The sequence below is a fragment of the Chenopodium album genome, chromosome 20 (genome assembly GCF_948465745.1).
Source record: "Chenopodium album chromosome 20, dcCheAlbu1.1, whole genome shotgun sequence".
NCBI lineage: Eukaryota > Viridiplantae > Streptophyta > Magnoliopsida > Caryophyllales > Amaranthaceae > Chenopodium > Chenopodium album.
The window spans coordinates 11,102,603-11,129,589 of record NC_137853.1 but is presented as its reverse complement, the minus strand read 5'-3'; the positions used below and the strand labels follow the sequence as shown (position 1 = coordinate 11,129,589).

General features: G+C 31.4%; 1 protein-coding gene, 2 non-coding genes and 1 pseudogene across 3 annotated transcripts; 1 reads left to right on the top strand and 3 right to left on the bottom strand.

Annotated features, from left to right (window-relative positions):
* Window positions 1–213: 213 nt before the first annotated feature.
* LOC145598345 (abscisic acid receptor PYL4 pseudogene) lies at window positions 214–1,357 on the bottom strand (annotated as a pseudogene).
* Window positions 1,358–20,573: 19,216 nt separating this feature from the next.
* On the top strand, window positions 20,574–25,725 carry LOC145598393 (uncharacterized protein At5g01610-like). Its single transcript, XM_081654740.1, has 3 exons — window positions 20,574–20,825; window positions 24,386–24,440; window positions 25,172–25,725. Exons 1-3 carry the CDS (start codon window positions 20,739–20,741, stop codon window positions 25,540–25,542), a joined length of 513 nt encoding a protein of 170 aa, XP_081510866.1. The 5' UTR covers window positions 20,574–20,738; the 3' UTR covers window positions 25,543–25,725.
* Window positions 25,726–26,206: 481 nt separating this feature from the next.
* TRNAM-CAU (transfer RNA methionine (anticodon CAU)) lies at window positions 26,207–26,292 on the bottom strand. The gene is given in 2 exon segments: window positions 26,207–26,242; window positions 26,255–26,292. It is a non-coding gene; the product is annotated as a tRNA-Met (tRNA).
* A 79-nt stretch (window positions 26,293–26,371) lies between these two features.
* On the bottom strand, window positions 26,372–26,442 carry TRNAG-GCC (transfer RNA glycine (anticodon GCC)). Its single transcript has one exon. It is a non-coding gene; the product is annotated as a tRNA-Gly (tRNA).
* Window positions 26,443–26,987: the final 545 nt, after the last annotated feature.

The following is a 26,987-nucleotide window of genomic DNA, read 5'->3' as shown; positions in this document are numbered from 1 at the left end:
TGTAAAATTTTCCCTAAATCAATTGAATTCTAATTGATTTATTCTAGAATAGTAAGCAAGAGAATTGAAGAGAGTATGTACAAATTTGAGTTTACCCTAGCTAGAAGGTAAAGATAATAAGAGTAGTCGAAAATTGACAAAAGCATGAACCCCAGAATCAAAAGGCATGCATCAAAGCAATACATTAAAGAAAAAAGGAAGGAAGAAATTAAGTACAACAAAAACTAAAGCTATGTTCTATGTATCATCAATCTTTGTTTTTGACAAATTCAAAAATTAAAAGAGAGGGGAAAAGGGGTAACTTATAATTTATACTCCGATCAACAACACAAAAAGAATTTATATATCTTCATCACCCCATTCGGTTATCGAAAACGCTAGCTGTCGATCGATTGTCATTTGATTTTCATTTCAATTCCTCGAGATTATAATACACCAAAGTTAGGACAGTCTTCTCTCAAGACCACCGAGTTTTCAATTCCTCGAGATCGCATTTGATGGTGGTATCATATCATATCATATCATATCATATCATATCAAAAGTTGTGAGAGAAAAAATAAAAGAAAAAAAAACCTAATTTTAATTTTAAGATCCGGAGGAATTCTTCTTGTCATCTCTCCCTCTTCCTTCGGCGATCTGAGCCAACGATTGAAGATTGCACCGGACAATGGTATCGACAAACACACAAGTCTCCTCTTTCGTGTTTCCGGCAGGCGTATCGACCACGTATGATTCGACCACAAGCGTAGACTCTTCGCCCGTATCGCCGACCGCCGGGTGCAACGACGTGACGGAGCGGTAGTTTGAGAGGCGGTGGTCCCCACCAACGACGGAAAACGAGATGACGTGGCGGTGGTCGTCGAGGATCTCGAGCCGTTCATCGGAGGTGGCGGCGGGGAGACCGGAGACGACGCGAACACGGCGGAGAGTGCCGACGTCACCGTTACCGGAGATGACGTCACAGCTTCTGACAAAGTGTTTGTAGAGTTGAGGAGCGTCGAAGCGGCGGACGACGGACCAGACGGTGGAGACAGGGGCGGAGATCTCTTGGACGACGGCGGAGGAGCACTGGTGTGAGTTGACGGATTGAGCGTGGTAGCGAACGACGTCGTCCGGGACTTCGAAACCCGGGGGCGAAAGAGGGGGAATTGAGAGAGGTTTGGGGTGGAGGTGGGAGAATGGTGAGGTGGTGGTGGGGTGGGTGTTGGTGGTGATACGGTGGAGCAACACCGATGATTTGGGCATTTTCGTAATTTTAAGTTTGATTGTTATTAATTCAAGTGTTTTTGTTTATGGAAAGTGGTGGTGAAAATGAGATTACTACTTTTGGAGTTTAGGAGAGAGAAAATTTTGAGAATTTGGGGTGAGAAGGAATGGACTTTTTTTTGGGGGGGTTAGGGGTATATATATGAGAGGGATGGTCACTTTCTTCTAACTTTTGATTTTTTTTGTTTAAAATTATTATTGGAGGGTATGGTAACGGGAAAACGAGTTGTGTGTTGTTGTTGGTTAGATTTTTCCTTTTGTTATGGGTAAATTGCTATATTTTGTTTTATAACAATATAATTATGGTTAGATGTAATAGGGGAGGTTTTAAAATAGGGTGATTGGACAAAATCAAACTTGTTTTATGGGATGGGTTTTTTTTGTGGTGATGAGAGTTTTGGGAATGGGATCGTATGGTGGGATGAGGAGTGGAAGTTAACTCTTATGCTACCTATATTTAGGGGTTGTTTGTACGTTATAAAATGTAGGAAATACAAAGTATTACGGTTTATTGCTTTATTCATTCCAATTTGTTTGTTCATTTGCTATTTACTGTTCTTAAGATAGGATTTTGTTTTAAATTTTATACATGAAAAGTTATATTAATTTGATATTCTTTAGTATACATTGAAAAAATTTCGCATCACCACATTAGTTATTATGGATCAATGAGAATTTCATGGTCAAGATTTATAAAATACAACTTAAAATATAATGTCATTATTGAAATAAAGTTTAGTTTCTCTCTCTCTCTTCTTCTTCTTCTTCTTCTTTTTTTTTTTTTTTTTTTTTTTTTTTTTTTTTTTTTTTTTTTTTTTTTTGTGACACATTATCACATTTCACCCATGTTGATACATTGTTTGACCATTAAACTCTTTACTTGTCTATTAGTACAAAATTCATAAAATTCATAGACTATATACATTGAGACTCATTCAACAATATATTATACAACTAGTACAATAAAAATATATTAAGTCAGCCCTAATATGTAAATAGCACAAAAAGTCAAAATGTCAATAAAAACGGAGGAAATACTAACTGATTTTCGCAAATTCTATGCTAATCCTGGAGTACCGTGTGCATGGTACTCCAAATTTATAAAATTTACGTTATTTTAATATGAACTTCTTGTTAATTTAATTTATATATATGTTGTTTTAAAATAAGTATATGTTATTTTATATTTGCAAGTTGTTTTTTTATTTTTTTTTCCAACATTGATCCTTTCGCTATAGTCTAGATTATAAAATTCATGTTATTTTGATGTGAACCTCTTATTATTTCAATTTATATATATGTTATTTTTTAAAATAGTACATGTTATTTTAATAAATGCATGTTTTTTTTTTCATACATGATGTTAAAGTAAATAAGTGAATAACATATTCTTTTAGCAAAATAACACAAGGTTTTAAGCATAATAACGTAAGATCTAGGAAAAATAACTCAAGTATATTGGGTATGGAGTAGTGGAGTACTGTGATCCAGGAGTATATAATACTAATTGATTATTTTGAATCAAACAAACTGTTGTTGTCAAAAAATAAGTTGCTAAGTGTTGAAGACTTGAAGTATATCTTACCAAATAACATATGTAAGAGTCCCACATTGATAAAAGAAAAGAGAGTTAAACATTTTATAAGGCTAATAAGGGGCTACTCCTCCTATATTGTTTTGAGATGGAACCTCATTTGGACTTGTGAAGTAGACTCTCTCTTATTTTGCGGCCTAAACCTGTATTTAACACAAAGTTGAACTTATTAAATCTAGTTGTAAGTTATTGTACCCTCTCCGTGTTTTAATAAGTGTTACACTTACCAAATCGTGTTACACTTCCTTTTTTGACAAAAAGCTACATTAAAATATTATCTCTCCTCTTATGGTTCCCACCCAAACCTACTACTTTTTCTGTAACACTTAAAAAAACACAGAGGGGGTAACTACTTGAAATTTATTTATCTAATTTTATCTAAACTTGTAGCTTACTTTGTCTTAAGGTAAAAATTAAAATGGCACTAAATCTCCTTTCACATATACTAAAGAAATAATTTCTTAGCGGTCATTGTACACTTCTTATTTAAGGACTCTAATCTCCAATATAAAAGTACTAATCACCCTAAAATATTAATTATTATGCGTAATAATAAACAAGTGGACATTTAATAAAAAATGTGGAATTAGGAAATTGAATATTCAGTAGAATAAAACCCAAGTTGAAGGTTCTGACTTCTGATAACTTAAATTAAGCTGACATTTCCTCTATTATTTCATTGCATGAGATGAGGGTGCCGCATATGATAAAGAATTCTAGTCTAATCTTTACGCGTTTAGCAGCCAATGTCAACTAAAGTCTTGCTACTATCTTCATCGATGTGATTCTTATTTTGTACTTCTATTGCAACTTTTTACTCCAACAGGACCCATCATTTTATTTCATCTTAGGATTTACACAAAAGTATTGTTGCATTTCATTTTTAAAGATCAAATTTGTAAATGTTTCCGCAATAGAAGTCCACGGGGAACTTGGTCGTGTGATCAAATCGAGTCATGCAAAACAAAGAAAGTCAACTATCTCAAAAGTGTATCGAGAAAGCCCCTCCGATAATTAAGTCAAGTCAATCGTTTAGAGAGAGAGAGAGTTTGTAGAAAGATGGTCGAGAAAAATAATTATCTAGTTAATCTATGTTGAGTCGAGAAAATTAATTCTCCAGTTAATCTATGTTGATCATAATTTATAGAGAAGAGTTTACTTATTAGGGTTTCTGACTATGTTACATCATGGGGTTTCTCGGGATTCGATATAGGCCAATGGCATTTTAATAATTCAACATTTTATGAAATTGGGCCTATAGAGGGGGATCGGACTCGAATAGTAGATATTTTTGTTTTGATTTTTTAATTTATATGCACTACAAAATTAAGTCAATATAGCATCAACTAAAATTTGTTTCTATTCACCAAAAATTCGTTGCCAACTCTATTTAGCAACAGATTGGAAACAAAAATTTGTTGTTTCTAAAAGGCTTATTGCCATGGGATTTTGGCTACCAGTTGCAAAGCAATTTTGTTGCAATATTGCATCCATTTAAATATAGTTTCTTTCCGGCGATAGAGGGGTCCCCCACAGTTGCTGTTTTTGGTGCATTCGTTGCCAACTTTGGCAACAGATTACCATTGGTTGTTGCTAAAATTAGCAACAAATTATTAATGTTAGTTCCTAAAATAGCAACAAACTATTAATGTTTGTTCATAAAAATAGCAACAAATTACCGATCCCGGCCATTACCAATCCGAAACCTCACTCGAGTCAACTCAGCTTAACTTTGCATGTAAGACTCTTTGAATCCCCAGTCTCAAGAATCGCAGTTGGTAGGCGTCAAACTTGTGACCTCAAAATCACATGGTGAATCCCTTACCAATTATACCAAGTATCATTTGTTTACTTCTATGCATATAATTTATAATAAGTGAACAAAATATTAGAGACGAAATTGAAAAATTTGTCTCTAAATTAGAGACAAAATTAAAAATTTGTCTCTAACTTAGAGATGAAATTGAAATCCGTCTCTATTTGATGTCATTATAGCAACAAATAATAAGAAGAGTGTCTTCAAATAATTTAAACTTGTTTCCAAAGGCAACAAATAAAAAAAATATTTTATCATCTAGCAACAATAGTTTAGACAACTTGTTCCTAATGGCAACAATTCAAAAATAATTGTCTTTGTTTGTTTCTAAATCAATACAAATAAAATATTTGTTCCCATAGTTTGTTACTAAATAACAACAAGAGTAAAATATGATGCCATCCAGTATCAACTCGTAAGAAAATTTGTCTTGAATTGCAACAAATCGAAAACATGTAGCCATTAATTTTTAAATTTTAAAAATTTGTTGCCAAATTTAGTTGCTCTTGTGTGCATAAAAACTTTTAATGGGCATTAGAATCTAGGTTGATACTGTGCTCCCTTTTCTTTTCTGACATTTCTATCTTATGCATTCGAGCCAGTAGGGAAGCCTGAACCAAAACCTTCACCAACTACCGAAAGTGGTACATTTATTCTCCATACTTAATGTGGTATAATTACAAGGGGCATAGCCTCGCAAGGCTGTTGGTGCAGCTGCTGCCTCGCAGAGCTGCTGCTGCTGCTGCCTCGCAGGGCTGCTGCTGCTGCCTCGCACTATATGCCGACTTTGCTGCTGGTGTTCTGCTTCTGTGCTGCTCCTTATTTGGTGTTCTGCTTCTGTGCTGCTCCTTATCTGGTGTTCTGCTTCTGTGCTGCTCCTTATGTGCTGCTGTTATGCTGGTATTCTGCTTCTATGCTGCTCCTCATGACAAGTCTCGCATATGTTTGTAACCTTGTATTTTATTTTAATTTTTTAGACAAAAATTGTAATATTACAACATTTTTTTATGAAAATATGTAAGTTTATATATATGTTAGTGTTTATTTATCAATTTAAGTGGAAAAAATGCAAAAAAAAAAAAAAAAAAATTATTTTTATTTTTTTTGCCCATTATTGGCACCGGTTTTGAACAGGAACCGGTGCCAATAGCCCCATTTTTGCCACCGGTTTTGAACCGGTGGCTTTTTATACGAGTATTGCCACCCCCCAAATGGCCACCGGTTCAAAACCGGTGGCATAGGGGGGTTTTGAACCGGTGGCCAAATGCTTTTTTCGCCTAGTGTAAAAAGCTTTTATTTTCGTAGTGCATGTTGAAATCGTGCTATAATGTGAAGAGAACACGATATTTTCTTTTAATGATATTTAGTTGGGTTGTACTGTACTCCATAATTGTTAAAGTTTTATTATGTACTTCTTTTGTCTCGCTTAATATAAAAGTTGTGTTGATGAGTAGGGATGGCAGTGGGTCGGGTTAAATGGGAGACCCACCCATTGTGCGGGATGGAAGGAGGTTTGGCAGAATGGCAGGTGATGGGGCGGGGATGGGTATAAAATGTGTACCCGTCATGGGTGATGGGGCAGATATAGATTTTAGAGTAGACCCGCCCCATACCCCCCTCGCCCGTATCCGCCTTATATCCGCACCATATTTCCTTTAAAAGAGTTTAGAATTTATGAAACTTGATACCTCTTAAAGCCCAACCAGTTTGAATAGTAAAAGTCCTAATTTTATTAACCTAATTTGATATAATTGTCATTAATGTGATATAATACAGCACCATGACAATGGATTTGAGACGGTTTTGGGGCGAGTATAAGGTGGGTATGGATATCCAAGTGGGTGATGGGCGTGGGGATGGATCCTATCTTGTACCCGATGGAGCGGGTATGGATGTGGATATTGTACTCGTCACGGGTGACGGGGCGGGGATGAGTATAAGATTTTTAGGCAAATATGGGTATTGAGATACCATCATCTGCATCCGATCCGCCCCATTGCCATCCTTATTGATGAGTGGTTTAATTTATTAGCAGAATTTGCTTTGTAGCGTATGAGGTAGAAAAGAAAGTGGAGAAAAAATAGTACTCGTAGGACCGTATATATCAACTAGCTAGCTAGTATGAATATGCATGATGGGGTACGGTGTTGGCATTCGGGTAATATTTTAAAGATAGCTTTACAAGAAAATAAGGTTATTTTTTTATGCATAGTGAAAAGAGAGATGATACAATTGGACGTATTGTGTATATCATAAAAGGTTAGTTGTAAACATTCTTAAGTGTATTAATATTACGGAGTAGATGCGAATAATACCATAGTAGGGTTAGGAGTGAACAGTCTTACACTAAAAAATCGATTCAAATTGTTGGCGTAATATTATTTAAAAATATTCTTGGAACTCTATAATTAACATTAATATATCTTACTAAAGTTTATAATACTTCTTATATTATAGATTAATTGTAATCATTGATGGACGAAGACCCGAACATGCACTGTACTGAAATTATATAATAATAACAAGGCTTAATTTATATCTTATAAGTACTTCTTATCAAGAAACTGGTAGGTATATTTTATTTGCAATTAGGCAACCATATTTAGTGTTAATCTAATGCTACTTGCAATCTTTCTGTAATTAATTAATTAATAAGAAACGGCATTGAGTATGTCACAAATTGGATAGTCAACAAAATTATAGGTTGGAATGCTTTAATTTTTAATTTCATCCTTAAATTCTAAATTACTACTTGTCTATTAACTTCCAATTTATTATTTTATTTAGCAATTTGTCCTCTTTATTGTCTATTAGCTTCCATGATCGGACATTCAGACATTTTTCCCCCTAGAACTAAATTTATAGTGTAACAAAATTGAACTAAATTTATTTATTAATTTGCTAAGTACATTATTATTTGAATATATCTTACTTGTTATCCTCTTGGTTTATATATATTTGTTTCTCAACACTTACTAAGTCACTATAGATCCATACAATAAGAAAAAAAGATACATTTTCAAAGTCATAGAAGACATACAAAGTTTAGGCTAATAATCACATCTTCTATAGCAACTATTTGCATTACTAAAACAAGTGTAGCTCAAAATTCTACAATTTTCCTAAAAGCATGTCAACAACTCAACGTCTCAGAGTACATATAACATTTTTAATATAAAACTCGAGCTAATGAAGTCTAATCTATGTGTTAATTAAACTGTTAATGTAATAATATACAAACATTACAAAAATTAGATATGCCTAGTTGAATTTGGCCTTAGCATACACAAAATCCACATATCATGTACTTCCTCCGTTTTTTTTTAGTTGCAACAGTTTGACTTTTACCCTATTCATATGTTTCACTTTGACAAGCTTTGACGATTTTTATATTTAAATAAAAATATAGTCATGTGGGATCTTGTTAGATTCATCTCGATTTAATAATTTTAATATCTAAAATTTATAATTTTTACATATTGAAAATCAAATATATTAACGATTCAAAACATGCATCAACAAGTGTGAAAAGAAAAGTGTTGCAACTAAAAAAAACAAAAAAAAAAAAAAAACAGAGGAAGTATGATATAGCACATGTCCAAAATGTTGTACCCCATGTAATCAACCCTTAAGGGTACGGTGCATAGGACTTGGCCATCATAATATGCTTTTCACCATATTGCGTAAGGGTAAGATTTTATTCGATCAATTTCTTGTTTGTTATTTGCAACTTAATTTGTAGGGCATACAATGACATTATTTTGATATTATTACAGTGGGCGGTTAAGAAATTATAAATAGATTGTCACTTTATCAGCTAATTTTAACTAATGGTACCTAATTCTCAATGCAAGTTGATCAAGTATTAGTTTGAAAGGGTTTATGAGTTGCAATGACTTATTTTCAGTTAATCATTATACAGAGTAACAAAATTAGAGGTGTCAATTCAAGTATTAGGTCGGGTTTTATCGGTTGAAATCTGGATCAAATCAATTTCAGTTTAGTTCGGATCTAGTTGAAATTTGAGTCATGCCAAATCTTTGTGACCACATAGGTTGAATTATCTGGATCAAATCGTTTGCGACTTAGGTCGGATCTAGTCAATTTAACACCTGTAAACATAAATAAGCATAAATTGTAAATTAATATTTGTATATTCTAAGAACATACAAAAAACATGACATAGTAAATCGGTTTGAACAATTAATTGACGAATTTTGTTTTGAGGGTAAAATACATCATTAAAGTGAGTTGTGCTCTAGTGCGTGATTAGGATATGGATAGGATTGAAATTTGAGGGATCTTAGGTTTAAGTTACATAAGACCTAACTACTATACAATATGACCGTATGAGTGAACAAAGCCTGACGAAAAGTTTTGGTTATGAATTGAAGTTGCATTGTATTTGTATTCTATAATTGGCCAAAATATATTGTTGAAAAAGACGAGGCTCCTTGCATTGTTTCGAAGACAATTGTAATAATCCTTGCATGCACTACCTTTATTTTCGAAAATTTTACACATGAGTCATATTTTATTTACCTTATTTTCACTTATTAAGAATATAAGTTCAATTTAGAAGAAAAATAAGGTTCATAAAAGTTTTAATTAGAAATAAAGTTAATTAATTATTTAAATTAAATAATGATATCATGCATATAACTATATAAGTTCAAATAAATAAATGATAATCAGGTGAATAAAAAACATCTTACTAGCTATAAACCCTTATTTTATGAATTATGATAGTTTCGAAGTATATTTGTTTTGTCATAGAGATATTTTTAAGTAAGAAAAAAACTAAAGAGTAATAGAACCAAAAGTGGAAGCTATATATCAGTTTTGTATGCCGGATTTGCCGACATCTCTTGTTTCGTCTGTTGGCCTAAGGCCATGAGGATACCGCAATTGTGTAATAGTAATCCTTACTCAACGTGTTGTTTAGCAGCGCATGTCGACTCCATCTTCAATAATCTTTGTATTTGAATACCAACATTTTATGTCATTTTTTGGCTTAGTTCAATAATGCCAATAGTGTTCCAGCCCACTTTAGTCCTATCTCCGAGGCTTATTTGCTAGAACTCATGTTTAACACAAGCACGAGTAGATATATACAAGTATCGGATTTTATTTTATTTTATTCTTTTTGAAAGATACAAGTATCGCATCTAAGTGTTTTACTTAGCTATTTTGTGAAACAAAATTTAGACGCTCGTATGACTTTGATTAATTTTGCTTTTTTGAACTTTTTTTTTTGTTTGAGGAAAATTATTTGAACTTATACTACTACTAGATGAAGCCCGTGCAATGTACGATTAGTTTGAATTTTTTTTTTTAAATTTATGTGCTAAAATTGGTTATATATTTAGATAAATTCTTAACATCTAAAGATAATATTTTATATTTAATTTATTTAAATTTAAAAATCTCATTCGCCAATTTTGTTTACGTGGCATTTGAATTATTTAATGATAAAAGATTTTAATAATCTCTTATTTAATTGGCTATTACTAAGATTTATAATCCTACGTGGCGCACTAAGAAAATTAGATCCTATGTGACTCTTTAAAAACTCGAGAAAAAACTCCCCTTTATATATATATATATATATATATATATATATATATATATATTAGATTGTTTTTTTTTTTTTTTAATGAAAAGATGTCTTAACTTTTTTACTTTATCTATATTTATCATAATTAATCTTAAACTTTTTATTTGGTTTGAATTAATTTTATTCCTTTGAGTTTTTTGAAATTATTTTGTCTAAATTTATTGTATATGATATTGTTTTGTTTGAAATAAGATATCAAAGAAAAAAAAAAGCAACAAAAAATAGTATGAAACACATAGGCCTTGTTTGGTTCACCATATATTTGTTTATCTGAACTTATTTGATTTGGTCTGGTCTGATCTGAATGTCAGATTTGTCAAACTTTGACCTTAAATATACGATAATCTATACGAAAAAAATATATCAAGTGGGGTCTTGTTAGATTCGTAATAATGTGTATTTTATTTATATGTGATTTTAAAAAAAAATTCATTATGAAATTAAAGATATTTAGCGATAAAAAACTGCACATAAAACGATAATTTGATCTCAACTTATATTTTCTGATCTGAACTTATATTTTCGTATCTGATCTGAACTTATATTTTCTGAAATAATTAAGTAAAAATAAGGTAAACTAAACAAGGCCATAGACCCTAAAATAATGTATTGTTCACACCATACTTCAAAGTGTAATATTTGATGCAAAATGAGCAAATTAACCCAATTAATAAAGAATTTTCATTATGTATTGTGTTAGTACCACAATTTATGTCTTTAGTGAGCATTCAAGCAATGTAATTAATATATATATATATATATATATATATATATATATATATATATATATATATATATATATATATATATATATACATACATACATACATACATATATATACATACAATACATACATACATATATATATATGTATGTGTATATATATATGTATGTGTATATATATATGTATGTGTATATATATATATGTATGTGTATATATATATATATATATATATATATATATATATATATATATATATATATATATATATATATATATATATATATATATATATATATATATATATATATATATATATATATATATATATATATACATATAATAAGTAACTGGTTTATATGAGTTAAGAAGTTGTTTTCTTCGTCTGAAACAAGGTTATCTGGTCTGATTTTAATTAATAGGTCTGATCTGCTTTGATCTGAATATTTTTAGTATGGTCTTTGATTTGATGTTTGAATTTGATTATATTTTTATCATGTTTTTACACTAATCTATTACTAGGGGAAAAAAAGAACATTATTAAATTGAATCATGTTAGATTCGATCATCTCATTGTGTAATATGTATTTCCATAAACTTTGATTAAACACAATTTAAGGTATTCGACAATAAGGAAACAAGAATTAAAAATTCTAATCTAGCCTAATCTGAAATAAAATTTCTGGTTTGATATGATCTAATTTTCATAAGAATCAGTAACAATTGAATAAATTGAGAAGAATATATAAGCCCATACTTTCTCCGATTAATTGCAATAGTACATTAGTACATATATATAGTATGCATAAAGTTTAAGGAAAAATTGTGGGCAAATGCGGGGAATTCATAATATTATCAACAGTTAGGGGTGTGTTTGTTCATCAAGGAAAGGGAGCGAGAGAGTTTAAGAATGAGAAAAGAGGAGAATGGGAAATAACTCCTTTAAATATAAAACTAGCGTGTAGTACGGGCGTTGCATCAGATTACTACTTAAATTATTCTTTGTGATTATATGTAGTTGATACTGACATTGTGATTTGCAGTAACATACATTTTTTTTCATGTTTATAACATGGTTGATAATTGGCTTAGATCTTTCTTAGAGGCCAGGTTGGCTGTTCGAATCTCTTTATCCTTATGTTTTTATAGGGAGTATGTTAATTGGTTGATTGGGTGACATGGCATGATAATGAAGGTTGATGAGGAACTAGAAATGGAGGAAAGTTAGGCATTTACAAATTCATAACATTATACATGTGTAAAAACGAATGCATATTCTTGTATCATTGGATGATCAAATGGTACCACTGAATATACAGTTATACTATACATGCACATAATTGTATTATATATGCATTCAGTTGTACAAAATTTATGCATAAATAGCACCACTGAGGATTCAATGATACCATATAAACTTTCAGTGGAACAATCAATATGTGGTCCCCCAGCACGTGATACAATCCGACCAAAAAATAGGTGGGGTCCACCTACAGACCTCTCTCTTCCTATCTCTCTCCTCTTTTCTCTCTCTATCATGTGTTTTAAAAATATTTTAATCAATGTTATGCATTTACAAATGCCTAACTTTCCTCCCTTTAAAATTCCTCGAAGGTTGATTGAGTGACGTGGTGATGTGGCAAAATGAGAAGTTGAGTAGGTGAAGTGGCGTAATGGAAAGGCCTTGGTCTACGTGGCACATATATGTTCTCAAGAACACCTTTCAACATATTAGTATAGATCAATGCGATTTGGAATCAACCCTTTTCCTTCTCTCACCATGTTAAAATGCATTCACACTCAATCTCTAAGGCTTCACTGCCACCATCAATCCATCATCCCTCCTTACCATCGCATCACTGCCCTCAGCCCACCCCTCCCTTCTCACGAGTTGTTGTCGCCACCGCCCTTTCCCTGCCACCATATTACCACCTTGACCTCATCTTGCCATCTTGCTACTGCCCCTTATCTATTTCTTCTCTATTTCTTAATTTTCAACTAGCCTTGTCATATTTGAAGTTTTGAAGGTTAGATTTGACCTTGAAAACTACGGAGTTGGAGTTTATGCTTGGGTCTAAACTTTATTATATATTAAGAAGCATTTTAAAAATATTTTTGTGCCACATGACACCCTCTTATATTAAACTTGTCACGATCTTTCAACTATAAACATATTCTAATAAAATTAATCAAACATACTTATCATGTGAAATTTTTTCTGTGGAGGCGGATGCACCATGCTTGGTGTATCCAGTTTTCTTTAAAAAAAGGCAGAATGAACATTTAGTTGTTCTGTAAAGAACATATAATTTTTTTGTAAAGAACATAAAGCTATTTTATAAAGAACATCCAGTTCTATCTGTTTTTTTTTTTTTTTTTTTTTTTTTTTTTTTTTTTTTTGTAAATCTAAAGAACATTTGTAATATTAGTAAAGAACATATATGATAATATTAAAGAACATTATTCATATAATAAATGTACATATGGTATAAATGATCATGTATATATATGAAAAAGTACATTTTACTGTATTATAATGTACACTGTATTATGTTCTAATGAACATACATGTTATAATGTTGGTTACATGTTTAATGTACATTGTATTATTTGGATCATGTAAGTATATGAAAAAAGAACATTAGCTGTATTTTAATTTATATTGTATTATTTGGATCTACAACTTTTGAACTATTGGACGGTTTTCATTATCATATGGCTCACCTATATTTTGTTTTCTCTGCAAAACCATAATAAAAAAAAAAAAACAAAAAATCGATTTGAACTCAAAAAATCAAACCAACCACAAAAAAAAAAAAAAAAAAAAAAAAAAAAAAAAAAAAACCCAAAAAGTTGCAAAAACTTACAATCGAACTCAAATTGAACCAAAATTGTACCTACCTTTTGTTTTCATCATCCATACTCGAACAATTTCGCACCAACAAGTTCGAAATTCTTCTTAAGGTTTCAAGAATTTTAGTTGGTTTGGGAAAATCTTATAGAGAGAGAATTCTTTTAGAGAGAGAATTCTTTTAGAGAGAGAGAGTATAGTATGAAATGGTAAAAAAAAAAAATTACTATGTTTATCTTTTTCCTTTTTTACAAAACTGTAGGTTAAGACAACTTGTGTTCATTAAAATTGAACAAAATGTTCTTTTCTACAGCCATGTACCTTTTTACACAACATAATGTACATTCTGCGTTTTTTAAAAATACAAGACCTGTGTTTTATTTAGAAATGAGTGTCGTTTTGTGGCGGATGCACCATGCGGATCGTGCATCCACCTCCAGGAACCACTGATTACTTATCATGAGGTTTGAGCTCAAACACTAAATATGCATTAGAAGTTTTATCATCGCATTTATTAATTAATCATGCTTTTATATTCAACTCATTTAAATATTTTCTTTTGTAAGTAGGAAAACAACATTATATTCAAGCAAAAATAACAAGTATCAATTTTTGTTTTTAGTTGTTTTTTAGAGAGGCATAATGGCAAATGATGAGAATTGATCCCCTGAAACAGGAAGAGAACGAAGCTCTAATCAAATGATCTATCCCTCACTCTCAGGAGTATCCTTTACATAATTAAAATCAAACCATATTAATTAGTCCAAACTAGAAAAGTTCAAATTATACTTTTTTTTATATTTATATTTATTAACAACCTCTAATAATTGTCAAGTATACCGTTTTTGGTCCTTCCCAATTAATTGTCTTGTTACCTTATATGCAAATTTGCTTAAATTAGCCTAACTCTTTTTATCTATGTGATGTGATCAAGTCCAACTACGTTATTAATTACTCTCTTCGTTTCATAATGTTAGTCCCATTTACACATATATATCTGTAGACATCCATTTGTGTCTTCCCAAAACCAAACCCAGTGATGAATACCTTTCGTGTTGAACCACAATCGAATGAAGTGAAAGTGTGAAAGGTCAAGTGTTGCGGTTAGTTTTTATTAAAATTCTTTCTTTCTGTTTTCGAAAACAACTCTATTTTATGAAAATAGCCAATCCAGTTTAGTTTGGTCCATGACAAGGGTCCAATAATAGTGTAGTTGGATGGGGCTTGCAAAGAGCTTTCCAACGATGTATTTTAAGCCCAATTCCGATAAATAATGAGGAAGTTATGGCCAAGATTAAACTGGGCCCGGTTTGATCTTTACATGCGGCCCAATGATCTAGAGGAGGGCCCAATGTTAATTATTATTCCTAAAATTACTAGGATTAATTATAGTCTTCTGGAATTCTCTGGAAGGTTCTTTTAAATCCTAATAGAATTAGAATTAATAATTATATTTTGATGAGTTTTGTTTGTAATAAAATGATATTTTATGAAAAATATGATTTCAGCTTTCGTACGGACTCCATAAGTCAAATTTGATTACCAATTGGACTCCGCGTGGAAAGCGCGTGAAATCCAGGCTGTCGCCAAACAACAGGCTTGTCGCGTGTCGCCACGCGACAGAGCTTGTCGCCAAGCGACAAAGTAGTTTTGCGGTGACAACTTGGAGTTTTATTCCTTATCAAATTCTACTTATTTCCGGACTATTTTTCTTGTAAATAGGGTCCTGAACCTCCGTTTTTATTGATCGACAATCTACAATCTATTTTTATTCTAGAATCTCTCTAAGCTCATCTCTCTCTAGTTTTTCATAAACAAAATTCCACATACACAAGATCTAGAAACACCTAGCCAAGTTCGAAGTTGCCTTCGCCCTAGACGTGAAAGGTTTATACTTTTCTGAGGGTTTGGTCCCAAATCCAGTCTAAACTTTTTAACTCTTTCTTTCAATTATTCAATTATTCAATTATAATTATTTAATTTTATTCTTTCATTGAAGTTTACTAACGCGTGTATTTTGTTATTAGAAAGAGGTACGAGGCTTCGAAGTAAGTAATTAGCTTACTGCCTATTTTATTTCAATGTAGAAAGCATGTTTAAATTTGTTTAATTCCTAGTATCATGTTAGGATGATTTTATTGCTTTCTAGTATCATGTTTAGGGTGCCTTTTACTCTTTTATAATATCATGTTAGTACCATGTTAGGATTAAAGCTTTGATCTTTATTGTTTAGTGACATGCTAGGATTTGTTATTGATCTCGTTAGTATCATGCCTAGGATCTTGCTGTTATTATTAAGCTTTATTATTAACATAATTTTTATTATGATTTTGATTATTATTATTATGTTGCTTGATTTATATTGTTGTTATTGCTTGATAACGCCTTTTATGCATGCTTAAAGGGAATTTGTACTTGAAATCACGCTTAATAAGATAATTAATAATTTGGTTTAGGCTAATATGATTTTAATTCAAGTGATCGCCTATAATAGTTTTATTTGTGCATTTATATTCAACCAACATAGATTAAACAGGTTTAGGATTAATATAATGTTTGCATGTTAGTCAGAAAGCGCACATGAATACGAGTAGAATAAAGTAGACCTATTTTATAGGGCGGGTTCTCTCTTTTGTAGATTGGATTCGTACCCTCACCCCCGAACCCTATTTGGTTCTTGACCTTATGGAGTTGACGATCTAATGGATCGTTAAGGGGTGTAATCTTCACCTCGTGAACGGTTTACAAGTTTCTAAAACTTGTTGGCGACTCTTTTGCTCTCTTTTCTTTCCTTTTGGATGCCACCATACTTAAGTGTATGATCACAGTGGGGTTCAAGCTTGGGGTTAATGCTTGAAATATTCCCTACAATATCATATCGATGTAAATTTTTAATTTTTAATCTCACACTAGCAAATTTATAAAAATTTGATATTAAAAATAATGTATCTTTCAAGACAAATAAATTAGGTTCTATATGATTATGTTTGTTTGTATACATAGAGAAATTAAGAAGATTTTCTCTTATTTTTTATAGTCAAAAGATTCTAAATGAGACTAACAAATGAACATTCTGAAACCGAGGGATGGAGTATCTCATTTTCACTCATGAAATTCTTTCTCCGTAAACCTATTTTTATTACTCGGTAACATTATTTATTAATTATTTACAGAAAAAGCCTACATCGCCCTAACATGTCTATAATTATATAAAGGGGGTAGTTATTAGGGAGAATTTTATTCATCTTTAAAAAAAAATGTTTAAAGGTTATCAAGAGTAATAAGCTAAGGGTTGATCATGCATGTGCAATCTTCTATCACATACGACTAAAAGCGAAACTTTTTTTTTTTTTTTTTTTTGACAAGCTAAAAGCGAAACTAAGAATGTCATGTATTACTAAAAAGATTTCCCTCCAAATTTAAATTTTAAAAAAAAAACCATTGTTACAGAAAAAGAATGTTTGTATCTTATGACTTTCACTTTAGAGCAACTCCAATGATTGTAGCTAAGGACTTGCTTGCAATTACAATAATTTCCTAGCTATTAGCTTGACCATTGGAGCTAGAAAACTTAATTAATTAGCTTGGCTAAGCAAATTAGCTTTGCCAAGCTAATTTGCTTGGGGATTAAACTTGCCAAAATGAAAATGCTCATTGCACCAATTAAGCTCTTTTTATGTATTTTCTATCCAACAACTACTACTAAGCTAATAGCTAGCCATTGGAGCAAAAAGTAGCTAAAATAATAATTAGCTTAAAAGCTTATGTGGCATGACAAGCTAATTGTCAAATTAGCTTGCCATTGAAGTTGCTCATACATAAAATATAAAGTAAATTTCCTAAGATATCAAATTGCCTATTATAACAATTTAATGACTCTGCATTATTTTCTCTTGCATATTTTTTTTATTACTTAATACGAAGTATATTTTTCCATACTTTTTACTACTTGGTGAGTCAATTAATTATATTTTATACTTTATCTATATAAAATTTATTTTCATTATAATAATTTTACAATTGTGCATTGCATGGGACTTAGGGCTTGTTCTGATTTACTAAACTAAAACGAACTGAACTGATTGGAGCTGAATTGAACTGAACTGAGCTATGAATTGTTTATGAGAGAAGGAAATTAGAAATTGAACTTTACTGAATTGAAATTAAGCTGAAAAGAACAGACCCTTCACCTAGTCAATATACATATACATAATACTAAAACAGACACCAGGAATGACACGTGTCATTTCTTGGTGTTGTTTTCCCCTCCAAAATCATCCCCTCCCTTTCTTTCTTTCTTTTTTTTTTCTTAAGTCAATATTATTTATTATAATAATATATGCACAAAATCTTTACAAAATCATATAATTGTGGTAATTTTGATTCACATACTTTCTATCTATAATAATAATTATTCATATATATATTACTTTAAATTTTATAAATATTATTCTGTACTTTGTACATCATATCTTTAAATAGCACAACAAATCATGATTTATTGTTCCAAATCTATTAATTATTACTTAAACAGGTAATGCTTACATTACTTTGGACACTTGTCGAGTTATCATTAAAAAATTCCCGCTAAAACAGTATATATATGATGTCAACTTTATGGTTTTTAATTTTTTTTTTTTTATATTATTCTACTTAGCTTATGTTTTAGAAACATTGTACATCTTTATTGGAAAAACATACATCATTTATATAATACTTCCTCCGCGGCTCCGCCCACAATTATTTGTAACAAAGGGGTATTATTTGGGAGATATGAAATATTCTTTTCTTGCACATAAATAATTGTGGGCGGAGGAAGTATAATGTATTCTACTTTTAGATATTTTCAACATAACTAATCAACTACTCCGTAATTTTTTTTTCTCTCAATTTTAATTTTAATAATTTTTCTTATATTATTTCATTTTACTTATACACATTGCAATTATTTTCTACGTCCATTGTCTCATTTTTATAGTATTATATATCACAAATTAATTATGGAAAAAAATTTGTCATTACCGTGCATTGACGGGCACAAATCTAGCTTAATACTAAAACAGACACCGAGAGTGACATATGTCATATCCTGGTGTTGTTTTTTCCTCCAGAACCGTCCTTTCCTCTCTAACTTTTTTTTTTTTTTTTTGTGAATATTTGATACAGTTATCTTATGTCATTTTAAATCTTTTATAAATCTATTCATTTTTATTTAGTGTTCATGATTCTTCCATATACACTTAGCTAAAATATTATTTCAACTCCTTTTTAATTATTTGATAAATAGAGTAATATTAGATTTTCCAGAAAAAAGTAGTACTAATAAAATTGATTTATATTATTGATATTAAAAAAAATTACTTTAAAGTATCACTTTTATTTGTTACATATAATTATTTTAATATTTATTTTTTTAACCAAAAAAAAAAAAATTAGACTTATCGTGTATGGTACGGGGCCTAAGCTAGTTTGTTATAAAAGTAAGTTGAAAATCAAGGTTAATTAAGCATAATAAAGTCTGGTTTGAAAAAAAAAGTATAATAAAGTCTTATCTTTATTAAATAAGTGAAGAGGGGAGATTGTGTGTCCACCTAAAAAGATCAAAACACCCTCTTCCTTTTAAATAGTAACTGGTGAGTATTCCTGACATTGCCCCGAGTTGCTACTTTTGTAATTACTCAGCTCATGCATTTGAGGTATTTTTTAAGGATTTTAATTAAAATCTGAAATCAACATTATTGAATGTGTTTTTTTTTTTTATATATATATTATATAATTAAATCATGTTGTTTACACTTATGTACATTTATTTTTCATAGTTATAACATGCTTGATAATGGGCTAAGATGGTTAAATAGCCAACTTTGTTATAAGTGGTTGGGTGTTCGAATCCTCTTAATCTGAAGCCCGTGCGATGCACGGTTTGTTTGATTTTTTATTTTTATTTATGAGCTAAAATTTGTTATATATTTAGATAAAATTCCTAATATTAAAAGATAATATTTAATATTTAATTAATTTAAACTTAAAAATCTCATTCGCCAATTTTGCTTACGTGGAATTTGAATTATTTAATTCTAAAAGAAATTAATAATCTTTTATTTAATTGACTACTTATTTAGATAAAATTCCTAATATTAAAAGATAATATTTAATATTTAATTAATTTAAACTTAAAAATCTCATTCGCCAATTTTGCTTACGTGGAATTTGAATTATTTAATTCTAAAAGAAATTTATAATCTTTTATTTAATTGACTACTATTAAGATTTATAATCTTACATGGCGCGCTAAGAAAATTAGATCTACGTGGCTCTCTAATAATTTGGATAAAAATCCCCTTTAAATATATAAATTAGATTTTCCATAAAATGCAATTTCTACGGTAATTCCAATATCAAGCAAACGAGTTTTGGTTGATGAAAATTTATTTATGTCAAATATTTTATTTCTTTTCTACTAGTAATTAAATTTCAGCTTATTCCTACTCCCAATAAGATTTGCTTGCTAAATCGTACTGGATTGACTCATTTCTTTCAGGATTCTAACTTATTGAATCCCTTCTGCTTATCTCCAAAAAAAAAAAAAAAAATAAAAAAAAAAACTAATTTATTAGAATAAATGACGTGGCAGCATGTACAAGTTGGTGTACGAATTTTGAAGAATTCTCTTCATTTTTTGGATTTTAACACTTTAATTTATTAACGTGTTACGCAATCACCTCTCTCTTTCTCTCTCCTCCACCCTTTCTCTCTCAACAATCAAAATTTTGCAGGAGCCCTAAATTGGAGCTCCAGAATTTAGAAAATTAAAAAAAGGGGGTTTTTTTTGGTCGAATTTGGAGGGTTCAATTTATTATTATTAATAAAAATGGACCAAATTTTCAATAAGGTTGGATCTTACTGGTTGGGTCAAAAAGCCAACAAAGAGTTCAATTCCGTCGGCGATGACATTAATGTAAGCTTCCCCTTTATGGTTTTCTTCATTTTTTGGTGAATTCAATTTCTGGGTTCTTTAATTTTACAATTTGATCATACCCTTGTTAATTATATGCTTAATTTTGGACCCTTTTGCTTAATTTTGTTAATAATGTTGTTAGCAAGCTGTAATTTGGATTTCTTTGGTTATATTTGTTGGGTTTCTGAATTATGAATGATTTGATTGATTTGTGAATTTGGAGTAATGGGTTGATTGAATTTTAAGATGATGAAGAGCTGATTTGGTTTATTAATGTTTGGATTATGATTTACGCCAATTATCTTTAGATGTTATAGATGATTGTTTTGTTTGAGTAAAACACCTTATCTGATTTTGCATTTAATGTTTTCGTTTAGTTGAATTACTGATCTTAATTACTGTTGCTGGCTGTCTTTGATACGAACAATATAGTGGCAAGTATAGAATGTCTAGATGTGAAGCTTTTCATTAGTTCTGTATCCTTCCTCATGAAGGAAACTTATTCACAAATTCTCATTTTGTAGAAGCCTTGAGAGTCGACAACTCCGTGTCTCCCTGACTGCCGAAAATTATGGAAAAATTGTATGATATGTGAACTTATGATGGTAATGTGAAATTATGTGGAATTTTAGTTTAAGTTATTTGAAATTATAGATCATTTATTTACTTAGGAATATGTACATTTTTTCTACGTGCTATGGTATAAGAATTACGTTTAGGTTAATATTCAGAATGCAGCGATGATCCCCTTACTCTAGTTCTATGATTCTTCTAATTAGTTTCGAAGAGTTCAGAAATTGAGTGTAACACTTACATAGTTGTCTTAGGAACTCAACTAATAATTCATTGTGTGTTGATCTAATTCATTGTTATTGCACCAAAGAACAGAAAGTTGTAGTCCACAAAGTAATATGGAGTACTTTGTATGCTTTTTATGATGTTTAAGATACACCACCAATGCTCTATCGGAGGTTGTTTATCTAGTACATTATATTACTGTATTGATCACTTAAGCTCTATAAATTAAATGCGAGAAACCATTTTATCAAGAATCTATTAGTTTGTATAGGTGATTCATGATTTGAGTGATTTATATGCTTAAGTTCTTTCGAGTAGAAATAATTGGCTAAATTGTGTTGATTGTAATACATGACACTATGACAGTATCACTAGAATATGAATACCAAGTCAAGGTTCTGCTGTTATAGGCTTTCAAAGCAGCATAGTACCCTGTAAAAATTTGGAGTTGCACAATTATCTTGTCAAAGTCTTCTCTTTTTAGAATGAAGGGCATGATGAATAGTTTGGATAACTTAAATTATTTAAATGTACTACATTAGCTTTTTAACACTACCCAATACTTTTAGACGGATTACCTTGGGATAAGGGGAAGTCAAAATAACGTAGCCTCACTGCCTCACTTATGCAATAACAGTGAGATGGGTTGCATTAGACCCTAATTTGACGCACCACTTCATTTGCTACTCCACAATAAATAAGAAACAGCGAAACACAGTATTGATCCATTTTGTTTAATTTATTATGATCTCAAAGTTACTGAAATTGAACCTATCATGTATACTAGAAATGGAAATATAAAACGGTCAAATCTAGATTGATCTAAAGATCTTGGTTCTATCATACTGGTATTTGGAATGAATATGAGCTAATTGGGCTGTCATTAATTCTGGTGGTGTTCTTGCTTGTATATTTTGAATCCTATATTTTATAGGATGTTAAATCTGCATGAAGCCATTAAAAAAGTAAATTCAAAGCCATTTCTGAGTGCTGAAATTGAGTTGTACTATATGAATCTGATAAACTTAGGTACTTTTGTTAGGTATTTATGTGGGAAGATAATGGAAAACAATTCCAAAATATTTCCATTTAAACGTACTTTGCATGTTAACCTCTAGCACAAGCAAATTATTGACGAGTGTGATTCGATTTGTGTAGAACATTGCGACAGAAAGTGATTTATATAATTTTTTTTAGCTAAGTTGCTTTGTTAGGAGCATTTTGAATCAATACTCGACTATTTATTACAACATTGCTTCTTCATCAGCATGTGTACCAATCTATGCTGCTTTGTGATATTGCTATGAGGGGATATTATCTTCTGAAAATTGTTATCATCAGTCTTCCTATGGTCTATAAAAGTCATAGTGGGTAATAAAGTGTAGGAGGGAGAGGTTAGAAATCCACTAAGCAGAACAACTATTTATGGAAAAGTTTACTGAAGGTTATCATGTAGACAACTAGACACTGGTCAATACTACGAGGAGTCGAGGACACCATGCAAACTTTAAATATAAGTCATATGCCATATAGAAGTTAAAAGTACAAAAACAATTTGACAAAGTATTTACCTAGATAATGTGGTGGAATGATATATATTATGCCATATTCAGCTACAATGAATATTCTGATAGCTTCCTTGTGCTTGCTGTAGATAGGTGAAAAGGTGTAGGAGGGGATTTGTAGTACAACTAGCCATATTTAGCGTAAAGATAAATGAAAAGTCGTTATGCGAAGGGTTTCTAATAAGAAACCAAGCAGAATATAGTTTAAGAACGAAAACCATGTGCAATATGTCAAAAAAAAATTAAGGGTTAATTGTAAATGGAGGAAAATCTTTCTACGAGTAGTTTTCAAGGCTTTACACCCTAATTCTGGTGGAGTATTATACTATCCCCTTCATCGTTGAAAAAGACATTTTTCGTGCCTAAGGTGTTTAAGTGGAATAAAATAAAGTCACTGGAATTTTGTAAATCAGATGCTGAGTTCTTAGCAGTAAAAGCCGAATAGGACGGGCATCAAAAAAATATCTTTTCATTAATATTTAATAAAAAAAAATTCTTATTTAATGCTTGTTTAATATCCATGTAAGTTCCTTACATAGACGTTTTCATCCCTTTACCATCATTTATAATGGCAGTGGTCATAGAAGTTGCACCATGTCATCCTATGGAGGCTCTTGACTCAAATCTGGCATGGCTGCAGTAATGCAGTCTCACTTGATTTGGCTATTTATTAATTAAGTAATCACTACAGATATTGCAAGCATTAGAATTATGGTACAAGTACAATTCTCTCTTAAGTAGAGTTGATTGAAAGTGAAGAGATTTCTTTCTCCTTTTCATGGCAGTACAGAATATCGTTCATAGAGGCTTCGAAACCTTCATTACAACAGTTAAATAGCTGTCTCAACTAATCTAGCAGCAAAATATGAGGTAGGGCAGCATAGATTTCTCTCTCGAACTTGAGTATGTTTTTGGACAAGAGCTAGGAGCTAGTAACTTATACGGATTTTTGGAAGTTGAATAAAGTAAACCAGACTTTGAATTACTCTTATGTTTATATCTCCTCTTTCATCTCTTTGCCTGAGGGTATCACAAGTTAGTATTATTATTATGAGCTATGTATCTATGGTCAAGTTGTCAACTAGATCTTTTATCTTGATGTGGTTGATTTTTATACATGTTTTGGGTTTTCTGTATGCAATATATACTTAAACTGGAATGTTTAAGGTCTAATGCTCGCTTGTTTTCTGTAATTAGTCTCTGGGAAGCAGCATTGGGGATAGCACCAAATGGATAGTCAACAAACTCAAAGGTTTGGAATGCCTTTACATGCTCGGTTTTGTAATTTTTTCTTCTCTAAGTATTCGAATTTGCTTTCCAGCTTGAGGCCACTTTGGTTCTCGTTTCCCTTGCATGTCTTGTTTGGAAATGAATATATTGTGCTGCTTCATGTGCTACAGATGGATTCCATTGCTTTCTGCCTTCTGACATTGTCTATCTCTTGCTTGAACTATACCATGCATTCTTATTTTTTGAGGTGAAAATATATATTTGCACAACTGCCGTCTAATGGTCAAGGGGACTGGATTTGGGGGAAGGGGCAGGGGCAGGGGCAGGGGTTGAGAAGGAAGGACCCTAGCATTAGGGTTCAGATTATAGTTTGTTCTCCAATATTGACACTTGAACACCTTGCAAGCAGCAAAACTGCTTTTCTTTCCTAGCCACTCTCCCCCAAATAAAGCAAACCTTCGCTTGCCTAAAAATTAAATGTGTCATTCCTTTCATGCATTCTTTTTATTATATATAGGTTTATATTGCCACATTTTTTCAAGTATAATATTAGAGTAAGAATCGATTTACTTAGAACCACTCAAGGGTAATGTGGGATAATGTACCTGTAATGCGGCAATCTGTTTCTACCTAGAAGTTCTGCGTGAATTTTGAGCGAGCTGATTCTTCTGTATCCCCTTATTTGTTGATAATAAGACTCCGATACCTTTAAGGCATCATTTGATTTTAAAGAGTAACAAGTTAATTTTGCAGGGAAAATGCAAAAGCCATTACCAGAGTTGCTAAAGGAATATGATTTGGCAATGGGAATCTTCCCAAAGGATGCCACCCACTATGAGTTTGATGAGAGGACAGGAAAACTTACAGTATATGTACCTCAAGTCTGTGAAGTGGGCTACAAGGACTCATCGGTTTTGCGATTTTTTACCACCGTGACTGGGTACCTTGAAAAGGGGAAGCTTGCTGAGATTGAGGGTTTGAAGACAAAAGTAATGATCTGGGTCAAAGTGACTGCCATTACTTCTGAAGGTTCAAAGCTCCATTTTACGGCTGGAGTGAAGAAAACCCGCAGTAGGGAGGCCTATCAGGTTCTTCGGGATGGAGTAGGTGTAGATAAATTCTGAGCTTGAGCTTTAATGACATAATATATGTTTGCTTGGAATCTTTATCCAACGTAATGTAACTGCGAGTACATCTAAATGTAATTTAAACCTCTAGTTTTGTTGTTTGTAACTGAAATGTGCTTATGGCCATTCTGCATATTCCAATTTTCTGTATGGATAAATGAGCTCTATCTCTGCCATCAATCTTGGCCGCATGATTCTTGACTAACTTCTGTTTATCTGTAGGTGTACTGCAGGAATAATGGGTAAAATTCGCGTGGATGATGAATTCAGTGAATGTAAATTTCATTAGTTTAGTAATTCGTTTTTCTCCGCTTTACCATAAAAATAATTTACCTCGACTACTATTTACAAGGTAAAGGCCTTTTTATGTCTCCTTGGAGTACTTCTTTTCCCTTTTCGGACGAACTTAACCATTTAACTTGAGTTTGTCAATGTGACATACTACCTCCGTTTCTTTTTAATTGACACGTTTTGACTTTAGCACTATTTATCCACCTCTCTTTGACCGTATTTTGTGCTCTATACGTAATGAAAAATATAGTAATGTGGGATCTTCTTAGATTCGTCACGTTATATACTTTTAAAATATCAACTTTTCATAATTTTTGCTACGGAGAAAGTACATTTGAACTAGAAGGGGGAGAAAAAATCCTAAAAAAAATGGGGTGAGAGAGGCTCGAACTCTCGACCTCAGGATTACTCAACAAGCTATGAGACCTACGCGCTAGCCAACTGCGCCACCACCCCTTACTGTTTATTTAGCATTTCATAATATTAAGAACTATTATTTTACTTCGTATTTAGTTCAAAAAGAGAAAAATAAATCTGCACCAGCCGGGAATCGAACCCGGGTCTGTACCGTGGCAGGGTACTATTCTACCACTAGACCACTGGTGCTTTGATGCTTAATACAATAAGTTAATTCATCTTCAACAGTTTTAAATAATTATTCCTTCCATTACATAATGATTGACATAGTTTGGCTTTTAATGCTATTTATATACACTAATTCTGACTATTATTACTTAATAATTTACTACAGTATAAAAAAACAAATATTAATCATGTAAAACGTTGTTGGACAGGAGTAGGTATTATTAATATTAAGTTTCATAATATCAATTTTTTTTGATAAATTTAGTTAGTATAATTATATTTAAGAAATATATTAATGGTCAAACTATAGCAAATGTATCAAATTTAAGTGTATCAGTTATTATAAAACAGATGAAGTAATATTTAAAAATAGATTACGTAATCAAGTAACTTTCGTTTTGGGTAAACTTAAGAAAAAAAAAGGATTATCTTGCTAGTTGCTGCTAACCACTTGAGAGGCCGTAGAAAGGCTGACAAAAGAGTCAAGGAGGTTGAAAATGGAGAATAACGTAAAAGCAGTGATTAGTGTTGCACAATCATACAAAGGCTGAGAGATGTTTTGGTGA

Coding starts and splice junctions, on each gene's coding strand:
- LOC145598393 (XM_081654740.1), top strand. CDS start 20,739: ATGGACCAAATTTTCAATAAGGTTGGATCTTACTGGTTGGGTCAAAAA. Junction 20,826..24,385: donor CCGTCGGCGATGACATTAAT/GTAAGCTTCCCC, acceptor TTCTGTAATTAG/TCTCTGGGAAGCAGCATTGG. Junction 24,441..25,171: donor GATAGTCAACAAACTCAAAG/GTTTGGAATGCC, acceptor TTAATTTTGCAG/GGAAAATGCAAAAGCCATTA.